This window comes from Carcharodon carcharias, chromosome 33, assembly GCF_017639515.1.
Source record: "Carcharodon carcharias isolate sCarCar2 chromosome 33, sCarCar2.pri, whole genome shotgun sequence".
In the NCBI taxonomy this organism is placed as follows: Eukaryota; Metazoa; Chordata; class Chondrichthyes; order Lamniformes; family Lamnidae; genus Carcharodon; species Carcharodon carcharias.
The window spans coordinates 16,112,907-16,136,869 of NC_054499.1; the positions used below are offsets into that span (position 1 = coordinate 16,112,907).

Sequence of the window (23,963 nt, forward strand, 5' to 3'; positions counted from 1 at the left end):
ATCTAACCCTGTGCTGTACCTGCCCTGGGAGAGTTTGATGGGGACAATGTAGAGGGAGCTTTACTCTAAATTTAATTCATGCTATACGTGTCCTGGGAGTGTTTCATTCTCTGTTAAGCGTCTGAAGTGGTAAAGTGCTCCATTCATTAATAACATCCTTCTCACATTGGTGGAATAGGAAATGATATACTGCTGAGAGTTTGAGGAGTTAGAGTCCAAATTAAATAGCAGAACGTCAAAGGTAATAAAGTCTGGATGGTTAGCTCACCCATGCGGCACTTGGCTTTGGGATAATCAGGTGGGAGGCAGGGGGTTTCACCTCATGGGCCCCTGGTACCAGTACTAGGGAAGGAGGAAGCCGTTCCATTGTGACAGGCTTCTTGTAAACTGGGCTGGCACCAGTGTCCTGCGAATCGAATAACTGGGGTAGTAGACAGGACTTTAAACCGATAAAAGGAAGTGGTGAGAGGATTCGGGGAAGGGTAAATTCAAAAACTGCAAGAGAAATGTAAAGGCTCTCAAGCAGAGCAGCGTTTTGGATATAAATAAGCAGAGTGGGTCAGGAAGTGACAGAGAGAGTAACAAAAGTAATAGGACATTAGTGACTGAGGCAACAGCAGGAAAATTAGAATAAGGTCAAAGCATAAAGACACTATCTGAATGCGTGAAAGATTCACAACAGATTAGATTCATAAATAAAAATTAATTGGTTCGGTGTAATAGCCATTATGGAGATGTGATTGCAAAGTGACGAAGCTGGCAAGTAAATAGTCCAGAATACTTAAATTTATAGAAGGGAAAGGCAAAATGGAAGAGGAGGAGGGGGGGGGGGGGGCGCGGGAGCCCTGATAATAAGGTATAGGATAAAGGCAGTGGAGAGAAAACATCTTAGCTCAGAAAATCAGGAAGTAGAATCAGTTTGGGCAGAAATAACAACAAAGGGCAGAAAACTTAGACCTAACAGTTGCAATTTAGGGCACATTGGAAGTCAGGAAATTTGAGATGCATGCAATCAGGGTAATACAGTAATCATGGAATCTTTATGTAAACTGAGCAACTCAAATTTGCAGCAATAGTGTGGATGACGTGCGTGGAATCAGTATTCAAGATAATTTTCTGGATCAGTATGTCGAGGAGCCAACTAGGGGCCAGATCTATTTTAGATCCAGTATTGTGTAATGAGAAAGGGCCATTGAATAACCTTGTAGTGAAAGGACCTCTAGGGAAGAGTGATCATAACACAATAGTATTTTAAATTGAGTTTGAAAATAATTAAAGTCCGAAACGAAGGGTCTTAAATATAAACAAAGTGAACTGTGTGGATGTGAGGTGGCTGAAGTAGGTTGGGGAAACTTCATTCAAATATATAATGGAAGACCAGGAACGGTCAATATTTGATAGTGACCTTTGAGGTTACTACACAAAGTTAAGACTTGCGATTGGGGGTGATGTATTGAAAGTTGGTTAATGGACAGCAAACAAAGCACTGTATTGGAATAATTGGAAATTTTAAAGTTGGCAGGCTCTAACTTGTGAGGCATCGCAAGGATTAGTACTCGGGCCTCACCGCATTAATAACTTAGATAAGGGGACCGAGTGTCATGAATGTATGGATTAAGCAGAATTAGGCCACTTAGCTCCTCAAGCCTGCTCTGCCATTCAATAAGATCGTGGCTGATCTGATTGTAATCGCAACTCTACATTCCTGCCTACTCGCGATAACCGTTCACCCTCTAGCTTATCAAGAATCTATCTAACGCTGCCTGAAAAATATTCGAAGACTCTGCTTCCACTAATTTTTTGAGGAAGTGAGTTCCAAAGACACTCAATCCTCTGAGAAAAAATTTCTCTTTTTTTAAGTGGGCAACCCTTATTTTTGAACCCTAGCCCTAGATTCTCCCACAAGAGGAAACATCCTCTCCACATCGACCCTGTCAAGATCCCGCAGGATCTTATATGTTTCAATCAAGTTGCCTCTTACTCTTCCAAACTCCATCATATACAAGCCTAGCCTATCCAAACTTTTCTCATAAGACAAGCCGCCCAATCCAGGTATTAGTCTAGTAAACCTTCTCTGAACTGCTTCCAATGCATTTATATCCTTCCCCAAATAAGGGTACCAGTGCTGTACACTGTACTCCAGATGTGCTCCCACCAGCATCCTGTATAACTGAAGTGTAAGCTCCCTACTTTTGTATTCAATTCCCCTCACGATAAATAATATCCTATTAGCTTTCCTAATCACTTGCTGTACCTTCATACTAGCCTTTTGTGATTCATGCACTCGGACACCCAGATCTCTCTGCCCCTCAGAGCTCTGCAATTAGATTATATGCTTCCCTTTTATTCACTCTGTCAAAATGGATAATTTCGCATTTTCCCACATAATACCCCATTTGCCACATCTTTGCTCACTCACTCACTTAACCAATCTATATCCTTTTGTAGCCTCCTTATGTGTTCTTCACAACTTACTAGTGTATCTAAGTTTGCTGACGATAGATACGATGTAAGCAGTGAGGAGGACATGGGGACCGCAAAGGGATATAGACAGCTTGCGTGAGTGGACAAGTATAGGATAGGTGGAGTATAATATGAAATGTGAAGTTATCTACTTTAGTTGGAAAAGCAGAATATTTTTTGAAGGGTGAAAGACTGGGAAGTGCTGGAATTTAGAGGGTCCTGGGTATCTTTGTACATGAATCACAAGCTTAACATGCTAGTACACTAAGCAAATAGGAAAGCAAATGGCTTGGTAGCTTTTGTTAATTGACAACTTGGTTCTTCATTTCTGCCTGTCAATCACAGTATGCCCCTCTCATCTTTCTTTTGGCAGTGGAGTCACGTTTAGGTTCACCACCATCTTCTAAAAAATTTTGCCATCTGAGCACATCTGTCAATTTGCCTCCCAAATGCAGCCAGGTTCCACCACTCACCAGACACCAATCTTGAGATTGTACCACTGCTGCACAGCACGTGGTAACCATCTGCATTGGAGACACCATCAACTGTCTGAAAGCTGGCAAAGGAGAGGGGGGAGCTGTGCAGAAATGGTATTGGAGGTAGAGATTGGCTGGGCGTTGTGTGAAATCTTTGTGCTTTGTACGGAGTACAGATTTCCCGGTTGATATATGTTGTTAATCTCCCTGTTTCATTCTGCCGTAGTCCTTCAGTTATTGTTGCTGTTTAATGTGCATTTGCTGTCGTCCACAGGAGCAGCTCATCAGACTGAGGAAGCAACGGAACGTGGTCTTCACCGTGTGTCAGCAGGGCCTGTGTAATGTCAGCACCAGAGTGAGAGAGCAGGTCAGTGAGCACAGACAGAGTGCACTGGGAAACGGCTTGATGGACCCCCTCCTCTTCCTTCCCACACACACCCCCATCCCTACCGACTAGCACCCCAGCGACCGTCCCCACTGACCTACTCCCCACCCCATCCCAGGAGTCAGTGCAGACAGGGGAACACACACCGCTGTGGAACCAAGAGTCAGCGCGTTCACCAGAGAAGAGCAGAGATGAGGGGAACAGATGCCATAAGGAGTCCGAATCCCACACAAAACAACACAGTCTGAGAATGATCGACTGGCAAGGCTGGGTGAGGTGAACGCCAGTCTAAGAATCTGATAACGAGACTGTACAGTTTGGCTAGAGTCACACAGTATCTCTCTGGGTAGAATATGATGGCTTTGTACACGGAGTGACTACAGTGGGATTAGTTACACAGTATTGTTCTCCTGGTTTAGTGTGAAAGCTTTGTGCTGTGTACGGAGTGCAGATTTTCCTGGTTGATAACTGTTGTTAATCTCTGTTTTATTCTGTTGCAGTCCTTCATCCTGCTGTGTGACCTGCTGGTGATCTTCAGCTCTCAGATGACACAGGATGGTCGTGAAGAGTTACAACCCCTGGTCTTCACTGCTGACCTTCCACTAGTGTCTGAGCTGCTGAGTTTTGTCATGGACCACGTGTTTGTCGAACCAGAGGAAGACGGAGATGGTGAGGAGAGACTCAAAAACCGCCTTTCACTGAACTACACTTTGTGTACCTTTTCGAAACCTATCATAATCTTGTACGCTTCAATTAAATCACGCCTCAGCCTCCTTTGCTTCAAGCAGAAAACCCCAGCTTTTCCAAACTAACCTGATAACTAAAATCCCTCATTCCTGGGACCCCCTCAAAGGATATTTACATCCTTCGTAAAATGTGGTGACCATAATTGTACACAGTACTCTAGTTGTGGCCTAACCAGAGCTTTATAAAGGTTCAGCATAACTTGCCCTGCTTTTGTACTTATGATCCTGGACCTGACCCCCAAGTTCTTGATGCAATCTGTTAAGGACTAATAACTATTTGTTTTAAAGTGGACAAAGTTTGAGATTCAAGACACTTGCTAAGAGAATAAAGCCATAAGATTCCATGGGTTTTGAACAAAGACACATACGTTTTACTATACAAGGTCAAAAAGACAAAACAATTTCAATATTTACCTTATACTCTAATATTCAGGGTTAAAATGAGGTACATGTGAATGAACAGGCAAGCTGTGGCCGTGCACACCACGGTGTATAGTACATAGCCAATGTGACCAAGACCGATACCACGGATTTTTCAGCAACCCGCCCAGACATCAGTGAACAGTGTGAGCCAACCAATCTTGTTGAAACTCTGTCTCCCTCACAAGGGACTCCAAACTTTTCACTTTCGAAGATCAAGCCTCTGAATCCCCTCAAAGCTGCTCCAACTCGGACTCCCTCAATGACTGAATACGGTCCATGGTTTCAGTCTTGTTTCCTTGGATTTCCGGGTCTGCACCCCAGCTTCTGCATACTGGGTTAATTTCAGCTTTTTAATAGCTGGCTAACTTCACTGAGCTGGCACAGTCCCTGGATTTTGCCAAGCTCCAAAATTCCCAGCCGCACCGACCTACAAATGGCTTCCAGGGCTTCCCCTGAGCCCTGACTCTTTCCAACACGGAGCCAATGACCTTTTGCTACGTTCTCAGCTCCCCAGTACTTCTTAGCCCTAACTGCACAGCTATCAAACGGCTCCTGGGACTTTCTCCTGAGCCACAACCACACGGAGCCAGCTAACAGCAGCACTTTTGCTGCCAGGAGCCTGCTAACAGCAGCACCTTTCCACTATGGCCTTTTTCGCCTGCTTCAAAACACTCACTGCCCCAGCAAGCACAGATAAATTGAAACCCTAGAACTTTCCTAAGCTTGTTATGACACAGCGGTTGGCAAAGGCAGAGTTGTTTAAATCCAAAAGGGAAACTTGAACAACTGTCATAACCTATATTTTCAATTGGTATGTTGGCGATGCAGCTCTGAATTCAGGAATAAAACCACCAAGCCTCAAGAGGTTTTTTTTTTATATAAAACTAAATTAAACATTTATTAATTTAACAACAAATTAAACACATACACATGTCTACACATTACTATCATAACTTTTAAACAAATCCCCAAATTAATCACTCCCTGGTATATCCTCACCAAGGCAACAATAAACCATAGACACCATTTGACCGTACGAATTCAAAATCAGGTCCCTTTCAATTTGGTTCCTTTGCAGACACAGTCCTAGACTTACAGTCTGGTTAGAGCTTAAATGCCTCTGACTCTCACACACAAACTCCTTTCTGTTTATACCCAGCTTCCCCTTTAAATGTAAATTTTCCATTGTATTACTAGGTTTTTAAATTTTACCCCTCCTAACAATAATCCTTCCATTCCACCAATTTTATTAGTAATATAAACACATTGCTTGGCATCCCCCCAGCTAGGTGTAAAATTTTACCCATTCTTTTGAATGATTTATTCAACAAATACAAATGATACTTTACCTTTTAACTTCCTTACGTTTATCTAATTAAATTCTCAAAACTACTAGACATCAAAGTGCCCAGACCAGCTGGCTTTAATCCAATTAAGCCCCACACACAGACACAAACTGCACTACAATTCAAATTTAAAAATAATTTCCAATAACATTATAGGTATTAGTATCTCTTCATGACAAGCTGCAACCATCTCCATGACAACGTAGCATTTCAGGGCTTACCGATTGCTTTAAAATTAATTGTAGCTTTAGCTCCCAAATCAAAACAATTCTGGGCTGCATTTCTTTGCGAGCAGTGTAGACGCCTGGTCTCCAATTCTGCAGCTAAGTAAGCCCGCCTACTATTTTATGATCTTACCTTTCTAGCTGTTAACCATTTAAGTCAACCTTTTCTGTGTAATACTCTTTAAGCTGCTTGTTTGCATTTATCCTATTTTCTACAGTTAACCTTTAACCTTCTCAGAACTAAAGAACAACCCCAGCTTTTCTGGAGAAGATTGGAAGATTATGGCAAGCCCTTCCGCTAACTCTTCCCTGTCCCCCACCTCCCTTAGCAACCATCAGCTCTAGGTACAGCTCCAAGTCTTTGTTGTGGGACTCCTCGTTGGTTTAGCTTGGCTTTAACTGTGGTTTTCTTGAATTTAGATGAGTCACTGAAGATTGAGATGTTGCACAAGAGGAGGAATTTCCTGGCTGGGTTCTGCAAGCTCATAATCTACAACATGGTGGATCTGAGGACTGCAGCTGACATCTTCAAACACTATATGAAGGTAGGTGCAGTACAGACCTGCATTTAACTGTAGGTGTGAGAGTTGCCCTGATGGCTCAGTCAGGAGGGAGCTCCGATACTGCAGTGGGTTTTATACAGTGATTCCTGCGCCATGATGGCCTCTCAGGTCAATTGGTCAGACACCCAACACAGCCAAAGTGGCAGCAGGGCCCATCATTGCGGGCGGAGGGTCACGGGTGAGGGGGGCAGTGTAGGAGTGTCCGGGTTGGGGTGAGGTGACAGGGCAAGGTACAAGAGGGCCCAGGGGTGAGGAGGCTAGATATAATTGGGTGGTTGGGGGGGCGGGGGGGAGGCCAGGGGTATCATGGGGGAATGTATGTTGGGTATGGTGTTCCGGGGTAAAGGGGTGCAGGGATAAGGGATGTTATGGGCAGCAGGGAGGTTAATTTAAACAGCACCAATTTCTCCTCCCTCCACCCATCCATAAACAGAAAGGTGTTTTGATTTGCTTCCCCCTTTATAAGCAGTGGCCTATTTCCCAACCCCTTGGTTTTGTGCGATCCAATTTCTATTAATAACCCCACAGCAAGCTAGAGATAGGATGAACTCAAAGGGTTAGTTTATTTGCACGCACTCGAAACGTCGGAGGAGGGTAGCAATGTCACCTCCTTTGCATTCATACAGTAAAAGAGGGATAGAGAAAGAAATGATTTCCAGTGCAGAGGCCACAGAGAAAGGAAATAGTGTTTCAAATGAGCTCCAGAGTCCAGAATCAAGGTTCAATGAGATATTCCTTCACTGAGGTCAGTGGGTTGAAAACCGATGCTAGATAATTCACTTTTACGATGGTTTTGACTTCACACGATGAGATAGGCAATGATACAGAATTCCCAGTAGCAGCAGTGCAGATGGGGCCAAGTGCTCGGGCTGAGCAGAGCTCTTTTCCTATGAGGCTGCTTGTAGGGTGGTAAACATCAGACTGACTTTGCAGTTCCGCGAACTGGAAGTCCATGACACATGATTTCCACTTCTTCACAGTGTCTTTGACAAAGGGATATGTATCCTTCATCTGGGTCCCTGAGATTGTTAAATGTCTCAACCATTAAGAACTGAAAGGAAGGTTGTGGGGCCCTTTGCCCAAGTAGACATGTGGACTCCGGTTGGCAAGCCTGAGCTATGAAATGTAGATGGCCCTTGTTAGCTCTCTTTGAACTTGGTCTGTGCAGCCCACAATGTGTCATTAGAGGCTCTTCAGAGACAATGTGATGTGAGTTTCTCTGATATTGCCAGGTAGCTCCTTTTGTTCTGGGGTCACAGACAGACATAGATTCAGTCTTTGTCTAGTTTTAAATTTCTAGAGATGGCAATGAGCATATCTCTATAGATTTATAAAAAATATTCAGGGTAAGGTCTTAGCTCCCTCACAGGCGGCATACAGCCCACTTTCGCCCCAGACTACCCATACTGCAGCCTCACCCCAGACACTGTCTGACTTGCCCCACCCCTCACCCCCTCACTCTGGGTGCTGTATCCCTCATTCTGCACCAACATACTTTGTTCCCCGGAACTGAGAAGATTCAGGAGAAGTCAAGGTGGTTGTAGATTAAGGGGTGCGAGCAGTCTGGGGGAGTGTTCTGGAGATGGGGTGGGTATAGGGTAAGAATGAGGGTGACAAGGTGCTGGTAGCCTGGGGGGAATGGGTGGGGTGAGAGGGATAGGGTGTGTGTATTCTGGGGGATTTTGGGGCAGGAACAGGTGGTCTGGTGGGGTGGGGAGGTGTTGGTTGAGGGAAGTAGTGTGTGTGTAGTGTGGGTCAGGATCCTGGGGGAAGGAGGGTTGGTGAACCATTGTACTGGTCAGCTTGACCGAGCTAGTGTGTGTGGGTAAAAACACTGCCCACGTGCCAGGCTTTGAGCTCTGTGTCCTCCTCATTGCAGTACTACGGTGACTATGGCGACATTATCAAAGAGATGTTGGCTAAAGCTCGGCTTGTTGATAAAGTTGAATGTGCCAAAACTCTCCTCCTCAGCTTACAGCAGGTGAGTGTGTCAGCACAATCACAATATTACACCATTCAGCCTGTCAAACTCTGTCAACTATCCAGTGTAACCCAATGAGCTAATCCAATGTAACCCCGTTCTCACACCCAATGAGCTAATCCAGTCTAACCCCATTCTCATACCCAATGCCTCTCATTGCTCAGTGTTAAGCTGCGCTCTCAATCCTTTGTACAGACTTTGCTGCATGTGTGCTTGCGTCGGTGTCTGTCTGCGAGCGTGCGTGCGTCGGTGTCTGTCTGCGAGCATGCGTGCATCGGTGTCTGTCTGCGGGCGTGCGTGCGTCGGTGTCTGTCTGCGGGCGTGCGTGCGTCGGTGTCTGTCTGCGGGCGTGCGTGCGTCGGTGTCTGTCTGCGGGCGTGCGTGCGTCGGTGTCTGTCTGCGGGCGTGCGTGCGTCGGTGTCTGTCTGCGGGCGTGCGTGCGTCGGTGTCTGTCTGCGGGCGTGCGTGCGTCGGTGTCTGTCTGCGGGCTATTATGATAACTCCTAACTCCCCTAGTTAATCTAACTCCCAGTTACACCTCTGTTAAGGCAACAGTAAAGCACACAGATTTTAAAAGACCCAGGCAAAGTAACATGATGCCCTGAACAGTCGAATTCAAAGTGAATTCAAATTTCTTAACTTCAGTTCTTGCAGACAGCAGTTTGAGGCTTAGAGGCTTTTCACACTTGCGAGATCTTAGAATGCCCTCTCTTGCACACAGCATTCTCTCCTTTTTACACATTTTCCCGTTTGAATGCAAATTCCCGTTGTTTCGCTATGTCATTGGACTTTACCTCTCTAATAATAAAAATCTATCATATTTTACCAGTAATCTTTGGGGAAAAATAAACACACTTTCTTAACTTGTCCTGGCTAAGTGAAACATTTCACCCCCTCTTTTGAATTCAAGCTAGTTTGGTTTATTTTAAAATGCAAATGTTCCCTTTACACCTCACATTCTAAAACTTCACCCATATTTACCTACTTAACATTTCAAACCAAGCTTATCTTCTGACACATCAAAGCCTTCAGACCAGCTGCCTTTAATTCATTAAGACACTCGCACGCCCATAGATACTGACTCCACTATTACTCTACTTTACAATAAGTTCCAATAACATTTATGAAAATGATTATACCTTCCTGACTCTGTGCGCATCTCTGCGCCTGTGTGACAATGGGGTTTGGGAGTGCGTGGGGGGGCAGTGGTGAATGGATTGGTGGGGGGTGGCGAATGGGGTTTGGGTGTGTGTCTCGGGGTGGGGGGGGTGGGGTGAATGGGGTTTGGGTGTGTGTTTCGGGGGGGTGGGGGTGAATGGGGTTTGGGTGTGTCTCAGGGGGTGGGGGGGCGGGTGGTGAATGGGGTTTGGGTATGTGTGTGTGCTGGTGGGGGTGAATGTTTTGTGTGTGTGGTGAGGGTGGTGAATGAGGTTTGGGGGGGGGTGTGAGGGTGGTGAATGGGGTTTGGGGGTGTGTGTGTGTGTGTCTGGTGGGGGTGGTGAATGGATTTTGGGGGGTGTGTGTGTGTCTGTGGTGGGGGTTGGTGAATGGGGTTTGGGGGTGTGGGTCTGGTGGGGGGTGGTGAATGGGGTTTGGGGGTGTATGGGTCTGGTGGGGGGGTGGTGAATGGGGTTTGGGGGTGTGTGGGTCTGGTGGGGGGTGGTGAATGGGGTTTGGGGTGTGTGGGTCTGGTGGGGGATGGTGAATGGGGTTTGGGGGTGTGTGGGTCTGGTGGGGGGTGGTGAATGGGGTTTGGGGGTGTGTGGGTCTGGTGGGGGGTGGTGAATGGGGTTTGGGGGTGTGAGGGTCTGGTGGGGGGTGGTGAATGGGGTTTGGGGTGTGTGGGTCTGGTTGGGGGGTGGTGAATGGTGTTTGGGGGTGTGTGAGGTGGGGGTGGTGAATGGTGTTTGGGGGTGTGTAGGGTGGGGGGTGGTGAATGGTGTTTGGGGGTGTGTAGGGTGGGGGGTGGTGAATGGGGTTTGGGGGTGTTTGAGGGTGTGAGAGGTGGGGGTGGTGAATGGGGTTTGGGTGTGAGAGTGCGTGGGTCGGGGGTGGTGAATGGGGTTTGGGTGTGTGGGTGGGTAGAGGGTGGGGAATGGGGTCTCGGTGTGTTTGTGTGTGGGTGGTGAAGGTTGGGGGTGAATGCATTTTGGGTGTGTGGGGGTGGGGTGATTACTGTACTGTACTGAATGTTTGTGAGGGATTCAGACTCTGGATTGTTCCTGCTGGGAATCCTTTTCTGACAGCAGTGTTTACAGTAACCCTCCTGTGAGGGGCTGATGGTGGGTTTGGGACCTGTGGGCCATGGTGGTGTTTTCTCCACTTGAATTTAAGGAAATTGTTATGCCCACTATATTTTGCAGCTTTGTCCTGACTGTGCGTTCTCTTCTCATCTGCAGTTGTTCAATGAGCTTCTTCAGGATCAGGGCTCCGTCATCGATCGCTCCTCTGTCGGGTTCGGTGCCATTAAGGATCTTGGCCGGAGGTTTGCCTTGACGTTCGGGATGGACCTGATCAAAAACAGGCAGTCCGTTGTCTCGCTGCATTTGTGAGTACGGGACCTGGGTCTGAACTGTCGTGGGGTGGCGGCTGTGAGGGGGTTCAGGAGGCGGGCTCTGTGAGGGATGCTGGTGGATTAAATTTTGGGGGTGATGTTGTGGGGTGAGTGACTGGAGCTTTCGGACTGGGTCTGTCTGGGGTGGGCTGAGTGTTTGGGGTGGGGAGTTTATATGTTTTGCTGTCTGATGATGTGGCCAGGTGGAGTTGAAGGTTTTTTTATGGGCTGGGGGACGGGGTGGTGATGATCAGCAGCCGATTCCCGTGCACAAGTGTATTTCCGGCATAGGCTGTTCACACAACTTGAGTCATTCTCCAGTTTAACAGGAAGTACAGACTAGTGGAGAATGATCGTTTTGGGCTAAGGCTAAACTACGTATAACGTGACATGAGATGGGAAACTGTGTGAGCGTTTACGTAACGTCTCTAGTTTGATTTATTTTAATGCCGTGCATTTAGGGTCAGATTTATTTGCTTGTATTCAATCATTTTGCTCGTGTTTCTGGTCTGCTCATTCCCCTTTTAGGGACGGGATAAAGTTTGCCTTCCAACTGTATCAACCCAGTATCTTGGACTCGCCTCCTCTGAATCTGCCATTCCTTGATGTCCTCAGTGAATTCTCGTCCAAACTGCTGCGGCAGGACAAGAAGGCAGTGTGAGTAAGCACGGGCTACTTCCCAGAAATACTAGGGAACCAAGGGTCTAGTGAGAAGGAGGAATTGAAGGGAATTTAGTATTCCTAAAACAATCGATGCTGGAGAAATTAATGGGACTGAAAGCCGTTAAACTCCCAGGACCCGAAAATCTACAACCCAGGGTATGAAAGATGGCGGCCATGGAAATAGTGGATGGTTGTCATCTTCCAAAATTCTGTAGATTCTGGAGCAGTCCCTGAAGATTGGAGGGTGGCAAATATAAGCCCACGGCCTGACATCCGTAGTAGGGAAAATGCTAAGAGTCTGTTATAAAGGATGTGATAACAGGACACTTAAAAAATATCAACGGGATTAGACAAAGTCGACATGGATTTATGAAAGGGAAATCACATTTGACAAGTCTGCTGGAGCTTTTTGAGGATGTAACTAGCAGAATAGATAGGGGAGAACCTGTGGTGTCACGACTCACTGGAGGATAATGCGCTGTAATATTAAGCCCCACTGTTCCCTGACAAACGTGAAAAGTTTGACCAAACCACATGTTTATGTGATATAACCGTTTCTTCTCCCTGCGCTCAGGAGTATCTATCAGATAAGTCACTGCACCAACTCTCCTATCTTGTAGGGGCCACTGAATTTCGCTTTCAGGGGCTCACCCTGCAAAGGTAACAATACCAATACTTCGTCTCCTGCTTGGAATGTTCTAGTTGTAGCATGTTTGTCTGCCCATTCTTTCATTTTGGCTTGGGAAATGTTTAAGTGCTCTCGTGCCACTTCACATGCCCCTGTGAGTCTTCATAGAAACATGGACACGTAATCCAACATGGAGCATTCATCTTTCAGCTACAGGAACTTTTCTTTAATCAATTTTAATGGACTTCTTTTTTCTTTCATGACCATAGACCAATTCAAATGGACTTAAATCCGATAGACCCCCTCAGAGAGGGAGTCCCTCTGGTAGCAAACAGTAAGAAATCTAATCCTTTGTCCCAATCCTTTGGGTATTCATGGCAATAGGTCTTAATCATAGTTTTGAGAGTCTGATGATATCTGTCTAAAGCTCCCTGTGTCTCTGGGTGATATGCGGTAGACTTTAGTTTCTTGATTCCCGAATTGCTGATTATGCCCTGGAAAATCTTAGAAATGAAGTTAGGACCTTGGTCAGATTGTATTTCAATTGGTCGGCCATAACAAGTGAAAAACTGAGTTAACTTTTCCACTACCACCTTAGCTGTAATTGTCTTTAAAGGAATTGCTTCTGGAAATCTGGTTGTCATATCCATGATTGTAAGGATGTATTGATGTCCTGCTTTCATCTTGGGTAATGGGCTGACGCAATCTACTAATACCCAACTGAATGGTTCTTCAAAAACTGGTTTGGATATTAAATGTGCTGGTTTGATTATATATTGGGGTTTACCTACTACCTGACATATAATTCATGCACCATGTCCTTATGAAGCCTTGGCCAGGTAAAATGCCTGTTTATCGATGCTTGGCTTTTTGGTATTCCTACATGTCCTGCCATGGGGATTTCATGTGCTACTCGCAATATCTCCTTACGATATTTGGGCGGTACCACTATCTGATGAACAACTGTCCATTCCTCATCCGCAGGTCTGTGAGGGTGTCTCCACTTCCTCATCAGAACTTTGTTTTTAATGTAACCGCACCCCGGAACTCTTTCAGCTTCAGCTTCAGTGTGAGCTGACTGTGCTAACTTGTTTAACTCTGGATCTGCTTTCTGAGCTTCAATTAATGAAGACCTGCCAAACACTTCCTTTGAATTATTCTGATCCTTAAAGAAAGTTTTGGCTACTCTAACATCTGCTCGTGGTATTACTTTCACCTTTGGTGATGGACTTTGTTTAGTCATTCACCACACACAATGAAAAAATACCAGGAACCTGTTCTTGTAACTCCTCCCTCTATTTAGCTTCTCTCAGAACTTCAGTAACTATGGGTGAAACTATAACCTTCACTCCTGCCAAATCGTTCCCAGGAATAAATCAACTCCATCCACGAGTAATTTCTTAACCACTGCTACATCCACCGATCCAGACAACAAATCACATTCCAATTGCACTTTGTACAACGGAACTGGGATATAATCTTCACTTATTCCGTTTACCAATATTTCAGCTTTCATTGAACTCTCTGGAGGAAAAACTAGGCCCTTCTCGAGCAAAGGAGTTTGAGTAGCTCCTGTGGCCCTTAATATAGTTATGGGTTTAGCTGCATCATTTGATGAAAAGGGGGTTATCTTTCCTTTAGACAAAAACCCTTTATATCTCTCATCTATCTTATTCACTTCATCTGCATTCACTGCAGTGGTTACCTCTGAATCCTTATTTGTAGTTAAAGCTACAATTTTATCTCTGGCATTTCATTTTTGGCTCCCTTTTCAGACTCACTCTTACAAACTTCAGTAAGTCCCATTGGCTTCCCTTGCAACTTCCAGCATCCTGAATGTGTCCCACTTTATTACAGTGGAAACACTTAGGCCTTCGAGTTTCACCTCCACCCTCAGTACCTCCCTTCCTGATCTGGGGAGGAGATCTCAAAGTATTCCCAGCTATCCATTCATTACCCTGGTTACTTGCCTTCCTTTCATTCTCCCACCTTCTATCCTTTTCAAATTTATGGGGGCGATGGAAAAAAGGTTTAGTTTTATAGATCAGCTCATAATCGTCAGCCACTACTGCTGCCTGTCCAGCTGTTGCAACTCTTTAGTCTTCCACGTGGGTTCTTATTTCAGAAGGTAAAGAGTTTTTAAATTCTTCCTAGGGAATGGTCTCTTTGAGAACTTCATAAGCAGTATCAACTCCTAATGCTCGTACCCACCTGTTAAAACGATTTTGCTTAATCCTTTCAAATTTAATGTAAATTTGCCCAGGCTGTTTCCTTAAATTTCGAAACTTATGCCTGTATGCTTCAGGGATCAGCTCATATTCACTCAAAATGGCCTTTTTCACCACATCATAATCCCTAGAAACTTCCTTGGACAGTAAAGCATAAATTTCCTGTGCTCTACCTGTCAATTTGCTCTGCATGGACAATGTGCAGTTTTCCTTTGGCCAATTCATCTGTTTAGCTATCTTCTCAAATGAAATAAAGAATGCTTCAACATCTCTTTCTTCAAATTTTGGAAGAGCTTGTACAAATTTAAACATCTCGCCACTGGATTCTGATCTGGACATAAGTCCTGCCTTATCTCCTGGTGTCTCTTTTTTAACTGCCAACATTCTAAGCTGGAATTCTCTGTCTCTCTCTTTTTCTCTTTCCTCCTCTAACTTTGCTGTTTCTAATTCCCTTTCTGCCTGTTTTCTTTGGAATGCCCTTTCCTTTTCTGCCTGTTTTCTTTGGAATGCCCTTTCCTTTTCTGCCTGACCCCTTTGGAATGCCCTTTTCCTTTTCTGCCGCCTCTAGTTCCAATTTTTTCATTTGCACTTGAATTTGAGCCCAACCCCTTGGAGAACTCGGTCTTTCGGATATTCCTTCCAGTTTTAAATACTGTGCCATCTCTTCGATTACCTCTGCTTTCCTAGCTTTGGCAAGCAATCCTACTCTTAAATTAGTTGCCAGTTCGATTAACTTGGCTTTTGGGACCCCTTGTAAAATTGTCAGGGACATCTCTTCCGCTTGCAGGAAGGTTTTAGCAGTTTCCAGTGCCATCTTATTTTTGATAGTATAAACCTGGTGTTTCCTTTTCGTTTTTATTACTTGCTAAATCTATACCCAAATTGTCATTGTCTTTTGTTCCAAGATATCCCGGACCCGAGCCCCCAAACTTTGTCACCCCAATTCTACCTAACTGTCTAATTTAGGTTAATAGAATACGAGCACCAGGTTTGTAAACTTTACAAGTAAATAACAGTTTATTGAACAAATTGTCTTTAATTAGTGGCAAAAGAAATATGAACAGCTAACTTCCAATTCAATAACTTAAACTCTACCCCTTCTTAAACCCATATACACATACACATAAGACACACACAACATGGATTTTAAGGGTGAGGTAAAACAGTTCAATAGCACCAATCTGGAGTACAGGATTAGATGGGTTGATTTTGATTGATGTCTTCCAAATTCCTTGCAGTTTGTTGTTGATGACATGAGGTGGTTTCCAAGCACTTTTAGACTGTGGCTCGCTGGTTGAAAAACTTGCTTTTCAAAGTCTCTACTGGTGATTTTTCCCCTTTTCTTCTTGACGAGGGGTTTTCAGAGAAAGGTTATATGAAGGATAGCCGGCTAGCTATTATGGCAGCATTGCTGGAATCTTATAAACACGGAGAGGATTTGGGTCCTCCCTCTTTGCAGGCTTGGAGTTGTTCTGCCAGCACTGTTAGCACATAAAACCCTGGTCACCTGGTCAGGAGCCAATTAAATTGCTGTCATTGGGCAGTTTCCCCTAGTCCAGAACTCCTTTCAGGCACCATCATCTCTCATGGCACCCTATGTTCCAGGATAGCAACATTGTAGATATTCCTCACCCTGTTTCCGCGAACATGTCTTTCAACTGCAGCCATGGTAATTTTTAAAGCCATAGTCCAATTGTAAAGCCACAGTCCAAGAAAAGTAAAATAAGGGTCTTTACAGTAGTGTATTTTGATTTTCATTGACTTTTGATAAAGCTCCACATAAGAGGTTAGTGTAAAAATTAAAACACGTGATTGGGGGTAATATATTGGCATGGATTGAGAATTGGTTAGCAGACAGGAAACGGAGTAGGAATAAATGGGTCTTTTTCAGAGTGGCAGGCAGTGATAGTGGGGCACTGCAGGAATCATTGCTTGGGCCCCAGCTATTCACAATATATATCAATGATTTGGATGAGGGAATCAAACGTAATATTTCCAAGTTTGCTGACTACACAAAACTTGTGGGAATGTGAGCAATGAAGAGGGTGTTAAGAGGCTTCAAAACGATTTAGACAGGTTGAGTGAGTGGGCAAATACATGGCAGATGCAGTACAACGTGGATAAGTGTGAAGTTATCCACTTTGGTAGGAAAAACAGAATGGCAGAGTATTATTTAAATGATGCTCGATTGTACAGCAGTCACTGAAAGCAAGCATGCAGGTGCAGCAAGCAGTTAAGCAGGCAAATGGTATGTTGGCCTTCATTGCGAGAGGACTTGAGTATGGGAGCAAGGATGTCTCACTGCAGCTGTACAGGGCCTTGGTGAGACCGCACCTGGAATATTATGTACAGCTTTGGTCTCTTTACTTAAGAAATGATATATTTGCCATAGAGGGGGTGCAGTGAAGGTTCGTCAGACTGATTCCCAGGATGGTTATATGAGAGATTGGGCCGACTAGGCCTGTATTCATTGGAGTTTAGAAGATTGAGAGGGGATCTGATTGAAATACCTGACAGAGATGGACAGACTGGATGCAGGGATGATTTTTCCTCTAGCTGGTGGGTGGGGGGGGGGTCTAGAACAAGGGGTCACAGTCTCAGGATACGGGGTGTCAATCATTTAAAACTTAGTTGAAGAGAAATTTGTTCACTCAGAGGGTGGTGAACCTGTGGAATTCTCTACCACAGAAGGCTGCAGAGGCCAAGTCACTGAATATATTTAAGAAGGAAATAGACTTCTGGACTCTAAAGGCATCAAGGGCTATGGGGGAAGTGCGGGTGTACAGTGCTGAGATAGAGGATCAACCATGTTCATATTGAAAGACAGAGCAGGCTCGAAGGGCCAAATGATCTACCTGCTATTTTCTATGTTATGCGAGCAGGCTGTGTGAGTCCGGTGGGATGGGCGGTGTCCGAGCTGTGAGAGTCCAGTGGGATGGACGGTGTCCGAGCTGAGAGTCCAGTGGGATGGACGGTGTCCGAGCTGTGAGGGTCCAGTGGGATGGACGGTGTCTGAGCTGTGAGGGTCCAGTGGGATGGACGGTGTCCGAGCTGTGAGAGTCCAGCGGGCCAGGGCTATGAATGGATTGTCTCTGCACAATTGGTTCTTTCTCTGAAAGTGGGGGCTTTGTACGTAGAACAACAAATAATATTTATATCGTGTGTTTACCGTTATGATCCATCACAGGGCACTTCACAGGCGCTTCAAAACAAAATATGACACCGAGCCACTTTAGGATCTGCCCTAAAGCTTTGTCAGTAGGTTTTAAGGAATGTCTTAACCGACGAGAGAGAGCTGAAGAGGTTTAGGTACCATGTTCCTGAGCTTGAGGCCCAGGCAGCTGAAGGCCGTCAATGGTGGAGCGATTGAAATCAGGGATGCTGAAGAGGCCAGATTTGGAGGAGTGCAGAGATTTTGGAGAGATGTGGAGGAGACAATAGAGACAGGGAGGGGTGAGGCCATGAAAGGATTTGAAAACGAGGATGAGAATTTTAAAATCCAAGCGTTGCTTGACCGGGAGGGCTGGGGTTGGGTGCTGGGATTTGGTGAGCAATCGTATACGGAGCTTTAGGGGTGGAGCAGCAGAGTGGAACACATTGACAAGCTCTACCAAAGAGCCAGCACACACACAGTGGACTGAATGGCCTCATTTCATGATGGGCTGATTTTTCCTCTAAAGCCCTCACATTTAAAATCTCTGTCAGGGTTGCTCAGAGTCCACCTGGTTCTCATGAACTGGTCTGGTATCTGATTCCTCCTCATCACTGAAAACCCTTCCTCCAATCCCAGATCACTTTGGTGGGGAAGGGAATGGGATCGGGGGTGATTCAGGGTCTGTGCTGGGGGAAGGGGTGGGATGGGGGTGATTCAGGGTCTGTGCTGGGGGAAGGGGTGGGATGGGGGTGATTCAGGGTCTACTGGGGTGTCGGTGGGGTGGGATAGGGGGTGATTCAGGGTCTCTGCTGGGTTGTCGGGAGGTGGGATAGGGGGTGATTTGGGATCTCTTCTCTTGGGCCTGAGAGAACTGGAGAATCCATGAATGGCGGTTGTGGATTTGGTTGTTGGATCTTGTTCCTGGCAGCGATATCCCTCCTGATCAAATTTCTGGGGGACTCAGTGCCCATGTTGAGATGGATGGGGGTATGGGAGGTGCCCATGTTGAGATGGGTGAGGGTTCCCATGATGAGAAGGGTGGGGTTTTGGGGGTGCCCATGTTGAGATGGGTGGGTGTTTGGGGGGTGCCCATGTTGAGACGGGTGGGGATACAGGGGTGTGTGGAGAGCTGGCAAAACTCTGGTAACCGTCTCCTCTGATCGCAGCCTCACCTACCTGGACAAGACATACCCAGCTCCCCTCAGTCTGATTGTTCAGGCCTGGCTGCCGCTAGCTTCGTACCGCCGCTCCCTGCTGGCCCGAGGGGATGACGACACCATGTCCATGATCAGCGGCAGGACAGCAAGTGTGCGGAGCAGGAGAGCGCCAACAACGTCTGCCAAGAGGAGGAAACTGGAAGGTAACAGAGTGGGCACTGCTCTGAGTTTGGAGGGGTAGGGGCTGGGGGCACTGTGACATTGGATCCCCCCCCTCCCCACCCAAGAGCTCCATCCCCCATTGAGCAGCTCTCGACTGGACAGCAGGAGAGGTTGGAATTAGTCTCATTGCTGCGGGCAGGAAGAGGTTAAAAATCCTGAACCCACCCAGTGGTTCTAGTTAAAGCACAGAATTTACCCCACCCACAAACCCTAATCCCGCCCGCTTCGAATGCCCCCCACCCCCCCAAAAAAAACTCAGGAAGGGCCTCCTCCCCACTCTGAAAGGACCCGGCACACCGAAGAGGGCTCCCTTCCAGAACCAGAGGGGAGTTCCCCCCCCCCACCCAACACAGGAGGGCCCCCCAACTCCAAATGCTCCTGTATGAATCTCACCACCCACCCCTCACTCTGAAGCCCCCCACCCTGACTGAATCATCTTCCCCACTCCCCCTTCAGGATGTTTATTCTTTGTGCTCGAGGATCTGGTTCTCAGATTGAAACCCGTGTCCCCTTATGGGGAGATGGTTTGTCTGTTCCTGGGTCTCTGACTGGGTTCTGGGTGTTGCTGACCTTGTAGTGTCTGTCCAGTTTCAGATCTGAGCTCGGATGGAGTGTGGCCGCAGAGTGCAAGCAGTTTGCAGCCAGGCGGTAAACTGAGAACCCCAATGCTGACCTCGACCATCCTGAGACCACCCCAGTGGGACACAGGCAGTCTGCAGAGCTCTGACGATCAGGATTCGGAGAAGGGTTCAGAATCGGAGTTTACACACAGGTAGGTTTGGGGTGCAGTCTGCTGGGAGAACGGGCAGCGCAATTCTATATTGGGTTCTGATACAGGTCTCAGAATACAGGATCCGAGACCCAGATGAATCCAGTGTTGTTCCTGATAGCCCATGTTATCTGTATGCCATTGATAGATGTCTGTGCAGCGAGAGGCAGTCACTGCCATTGAGGAACTAAACACGCCATCCTTATAATCAAGTGTTTACTATCGTAATACATCCCTCAACCACCATGTGATTCCTGCAGCCTCTGGTTATGTCCCCCTTCCATCCTGAACACTCAATGATCAAACTCTTCACACTTGCACTAAGTTTATTTTCAGAACGTAATCCAGCCTAACAATTCTAGGCAGTGCCGTGGGAGCTCTGCGCCGCCGGGGGAGCTCTGCGCCACCGGAGGCTCAGTGCCGGGGGAGTGCCGCGCTGTCGGGGGCTCAGTGCCGGGGGAGCGCCGCGCCGCTGGGGGCTGTGCCGGGGGAGCGCCGCGCCGCCGGAGGCTCAGTGCCGGGGGGGCGCCATGCCGCCGGAGGCTCAGTGCCGGGGGGGGGGCGCCATGCCGCCGGAGGCTCAGTGCCGGGGGGGGGGCGCCACACCGCCGGAGGCTCAGTGCCGGGGGGGCGCCGCGCTGTCAAGGATGCCATCTTTCAGGTGAAACCTTAAATCATGGCATTGCTTGTGTAATTTCAAAGCAGAGCAGTCGTGTTCTCCTGTCCTGGCAAAAAGCATCATGAAATGGATGATGTGATTATTATTATATTGTTGTTTGTGAGATGTTGCTGTTGTCAAAATGATTGCAATGTTTCCTACTTTACAGCAGTCACACTGTCAGCAGTGAAGTATTTTTGGATGGAAAGTCCTTTGATACATCCTCTGGTGGTGGGAAGTTCTGCAGAAATGAGAGCCTGTCTTTCATTTCTGCCACCATGCGAAATGATTTTCCCCACTCCAGTTTACCACTGTCCTTCATCAAAAGGTGCTGTGCACCTTCCACTAATAATTGATCTTCTCTAAAAGCTCTCATTATTTCCTTTGGTTTACTAAGAATATTTATTTTGCACCTTTTTCACTGAACCAGTTTGCATTGCACGTGGGCTGGAGTTGCCAGTGTGGAGAATCTAACCTCATCTTCCTCTTCCCTCTTTCCAGTCGATCCTGGCTTGACTCGCAGAGTCAGAATAAACGGCAGAATGAGAAGGTTCAGAAGAGCCGCCTGCAGAAGAACCGACCCCGACAGAGAGCCAACAAACAGCAGCTGTAAGGGTCGGGGATCCTGTCCTTGGCTCACGTTGCACAGCCCTTGGCATTTCAGTCTGGTCACTCGGCAGGACAGGGACAGGGGACTTGGTGTCGTGGGTTAGGAACGGGACAGAGAGGAGCCGGTGTCACAGGGCAAGGACCAGGACGGGGGGGAGCCAGTGTCACAGGGCAAGAATCAGGACGGGGGGAGCCGGTGTCACAGGGCAAGGACCAGGACAGGGGGAGCCAGTGTCACTGGGCAAGGACCAGGACAGGGGGAGCCAGTGTCACAGGGCAAGGACCAGGACGGGGGGAGCTGGTGTCACAGGGCAAGGACCAGGACAGGGGGAGCCAGTGTCACTGGGCAAGGACCAGGACAGGGGGAGCCAGTGTCACAGGGCAAGGACCAGGACGGGGGGAGCTGGTGTCACAGGGCAAGGACCAGGACAGGGGGGAGCCAGTGTCACAGGGCAAGAATCAGGACGGGGGGAGCCAGTGTCACAGGGCAAGGACCAGGACGGGGGGAGCCAGTGTCACAGGTCAAGGACCAGGACGGGGGGGAGCTGGTGTCACAGGGCAAGGACCAGGACGGGGGGAGCCAGTGTCACAGGGCAAGGACCAGGACGGGGGGAGCCAGTGTCACAGGGCAAGGACCAGGACGGGGGGAGCCAGTGTCACAGGGCAAGAACCAGGACGGGGGGAGCCGGTGTCACTGGGCAAGGACCAGGACGGGGGGGAGCTGGTGTCACAGGGCAAGGACCAGGACGGGGGGGAGCCAGTGTCACAGGGCAAGAATCAGGACGGGGGGGAGCTGGTGTCACAGGGCAAGAATCAGGACGGGGGGGAGCTGGTGTCACAGGGCAAGAATCAGGACGGGGGGAGCTGGTGTCACAGGGCAAGAACCAGGGCGGGGGGAGCCAGTGTCACAGGGCAAGAATCAGGACGGGGGGGAGCTGGTGTCACAGGGCAAGGACCAGGACGGGGGGAGCCAGTGTCACAGGGCAAGGACCAGGACGGGGGGAGCTGGTGTCACTGGGCAAGGACCAGGACAGGGGGGAGCCAGTGTCACAGGGCAAGGACCAGGACGGGGGGAGCTGGTGTCACAGGGCAAGGACCAGGACGGGGGGGAGCTGGTGTCACTGGGCAAGGACCAGGACAGGGGGGAGCCAGTGTCACAGGGCAAGGACCAGGACGGGGGGAGCTGGTGTCACAGGGCAAGGACCAGGACAGGGGGGAGCCAGTGTCACAGGGCAAGGACCAGGACGGGGGGGAGCTGGTGTCACAGGGCAAGGACCAGGACGGGGGGAGCTGGTGTCACAGGGCAAGGACCAGGACGGGGGGAGCTGGTGTCACTGGGCAAGGACCAGGACAGGGGGGAGCCAGTGTCACAGGGCAAGGACCAGGACAGGGGGAGCCAGTGTCACAGGGCAAGGACCAGGACGGGGGGAGCTGGTGTCACTGGGCAAGGACCAGGACAGGGGGGAGCCAGTGTCACAGGGCAAGGACCAGGACGGGGGGAGCTGGTGTCACAGGGCAAGGACCAGGACGGGGGGGAGCTGGTGTCACTGGGCAAGGACCAGGACAGGGGGGAGCCAGTGTCACAGGGCAAGGACCAGGACGGGGGGAGCTGGTGTCACAGGGCAAGGACCAGGACAGGGGGGAGCCGGTGTCACAGGGCAAGGACCAGGACGGGGGGGAGCTGGTGTCACAGGGCAAGGACCAGGACCGGGGGAGCTGGTGTCACAGGGCAAGGACCAGGACGGGGGGGAGCTGGTGTCACAGGGCAAGGACCAGGACGGGGGGGAGCTGGTGTCACAGGGCAAGAATCAGGACGGGGGGGAGCTGGTGTCACAGGGCAAGGACCAGGACGGGGGGGAGCTGGTGTCACAGGGCAAGGACCAGGACGGGGGGAGCTGGTGTCACAGGGCAAGGACCAGGACGGGGGGGAGCTGGTGTCACAGGGCAAGGACCAGGACGGGGGGAGCTGGTGTCACAGGGCAAGGACCAGGACGGGGGGGAGCTGGTGTCACAGGGCAAGGACCAGGACGGGGGGGAGCCAGTGTCACAGGGCAAGAATCAGGACGGGGGGAGCCAGTGTCACAGGGCAAGGACCAGGACAGGGGGAGCCAGTGTCACAGGGCAAGGACCAGGACGGGGGGAGCTGGTGTCACTGGGCAAGGACCAGGACAGGGGGGAGCCAGTGTCACAGGGCAAGGACCAGGACGGGGGGAGCTGGTGTCACAGGGCAAGGACCAGGACGGGGGGGAGCTGGTGTCACTGGGCAAGGACCAGGACAGGGGGGAGCCAGTGTCACAGGGCAAGGACCAGGACGGGGGGAGCTGGTGTCACAGGGCAAGGACCAGGACAGGGGGGAGCCAGTGTCACAGGGCAAGGACCAGGACGGGGGGGAGCTGGTGTCACAGGGCAAGGACCAGGACGGGGGGAGCCAGTGTCACAGGGCAAGGACCAGGACGGGGGGGAGCTGGTGTCACTGGGCAAGGACCAGGACGGGGGGAGCCAGTGTCACAGGGCAAGGACCAGGACGGGGGGAGCCAGTGTCACAGGGCAAGGACCAGGACGGGGGGAGCCGGTGTCACAGGGCAAGGACCAGGACGGGGGGAGCTGGTGTCACAGGGCAAGGACCAGGACGGGGGGGAGCTGGTGTCACAGGGCAAGGACCAGGACGGGGGGAGCTGGTGTCACAGGGCAAGGACCAGGACGGGGGGAGCCAG

The 23,963-nt window shown here is 48.9% G+C and overlaps 1 protein-coding gene across 1 annotated transcript in view; it reads left to right on the forward strand.

Annotated features, from left to right (window-relative positions):
• Positions 1-23,963, forward strand: part of LOC121272293 (cohesin subunit SA-2-like) — an 88,338-nt gene that overhangs the window by 51,994 nt on the left and 12,381 nt on the right. Inside the window, exons 25-33 of the mRNA XM_041178870.1 lie at positions 3,214-3,306; positions 3,825-3,993; positions 6,484-6,608; positions 8,506-8,607; positions 11,007-11,155; positions 11,690-11,818; positions 19,001-19,194; positions 19,802-19,985; positions 21,142-21,249. Of these exons, the coding sequence (XP_041034804.1) occupies positions 3,214-3,306; positions 3,825-3,993; positions 6,484-6,608; positions 8,506-8,607; positions 11,007-11,155; positions 11,690-11,818; positions 19,001-19,194; positions 19,802-19,985; positions 21,142-21,249 (1,253 nt within the window). The remainder of the gene's footprint in view (positions 1-3,213; positions 3,307-3,824; positions 3,994-6,483; positions 6,609-8,505; positions 8,608-11,006; positions 11,156-11,689; positions 11,819-19,000; positions 19,195-19,801; positions 19,986-21,141; positions 21,250-23,963) is intronic.